Here is a 544-nt window from a genome sequence, read left to right on the forward strand (position 1 = left end):
CGGGTCTGGGTCCACTGGCACACCATCCTGAGATACCAGGGCAGATCCAAGTAGATGCAGAGGAAGGTCACAGTCACAGCCAACACCAGCATGGTGGCACCGATGGTGACGATCAGCAGAGTTATGTTGCAGGATAATTCAGACATGTGAAAGTCCTTTAGTGGGGTTCCTCTATAACTTTCTGGGTAGTCACACTTATAAGAATCAGGCCAGCCCTCTACCACTTCACTTGATACTTGCTCTATGTTTCTGACAAATTCTCTTAGCTCACAGGTACACTGGAATGGATTGTTCCCTGCTTTTATTGACCTCATCTTCTGGCAGCTCTGGAAGAAATCAGCTGATGGGTGGGAAACTGAATTGTGATCAATGATCAACACAGAAAGGCTCCTAAAGCTGCCACATCCAGGAAGGTCGGTTAAAGAATTGAAAGCAATATTGAGTTCTTGCAAAGCTTCCAGTTTTATGACTTGTTTAGGAATGCTCTTTATTTTATTGTTGTGAAGATCAAGTACCTTGATCCTGGGAGGTAAACATCTGAAAA

At 44.3% G+C, this 544-nt stretch overlaps 1 protein-coding gene across 1 annotated transcript; it reads right to left on the reverse strand.

Annotated features, from left to right (window-relative positions):
• Nucleotides 1-5: 5 nt before the first annotated feature.
• On the reverse strand, nt 6-539 carry LOC108524860 (toll-like receptor 6; the record flags this gene model as incomplete). The annotated part of the gene is made up of 1 exon (XM_017865967.1): nt 6-539. A coding segment is annotated over one exon (534 nt), but the record flags the coding sequence as incomplete, so codon positions are not given.
• Nucleotides 540-544: the final 5 nt, after the last annotated feature.

The sequence above is a fragment of the Rhinopithecus bieti genome, unplaced genomic scaffold (assembly GCF_001698545.2).
Source record: "Rhinopithecus bieti isolate Rb0 unplaced genomic scaffold, ASM169854v2 repeat_24725, whole genome shotgun sequence".
Lineage (NCBI taxonomy): Eukaryota > Metazoa > Chordata > Mammalia > Primates > Cercopithecidae > Rhinopithecus > Rhinopithecus bieti.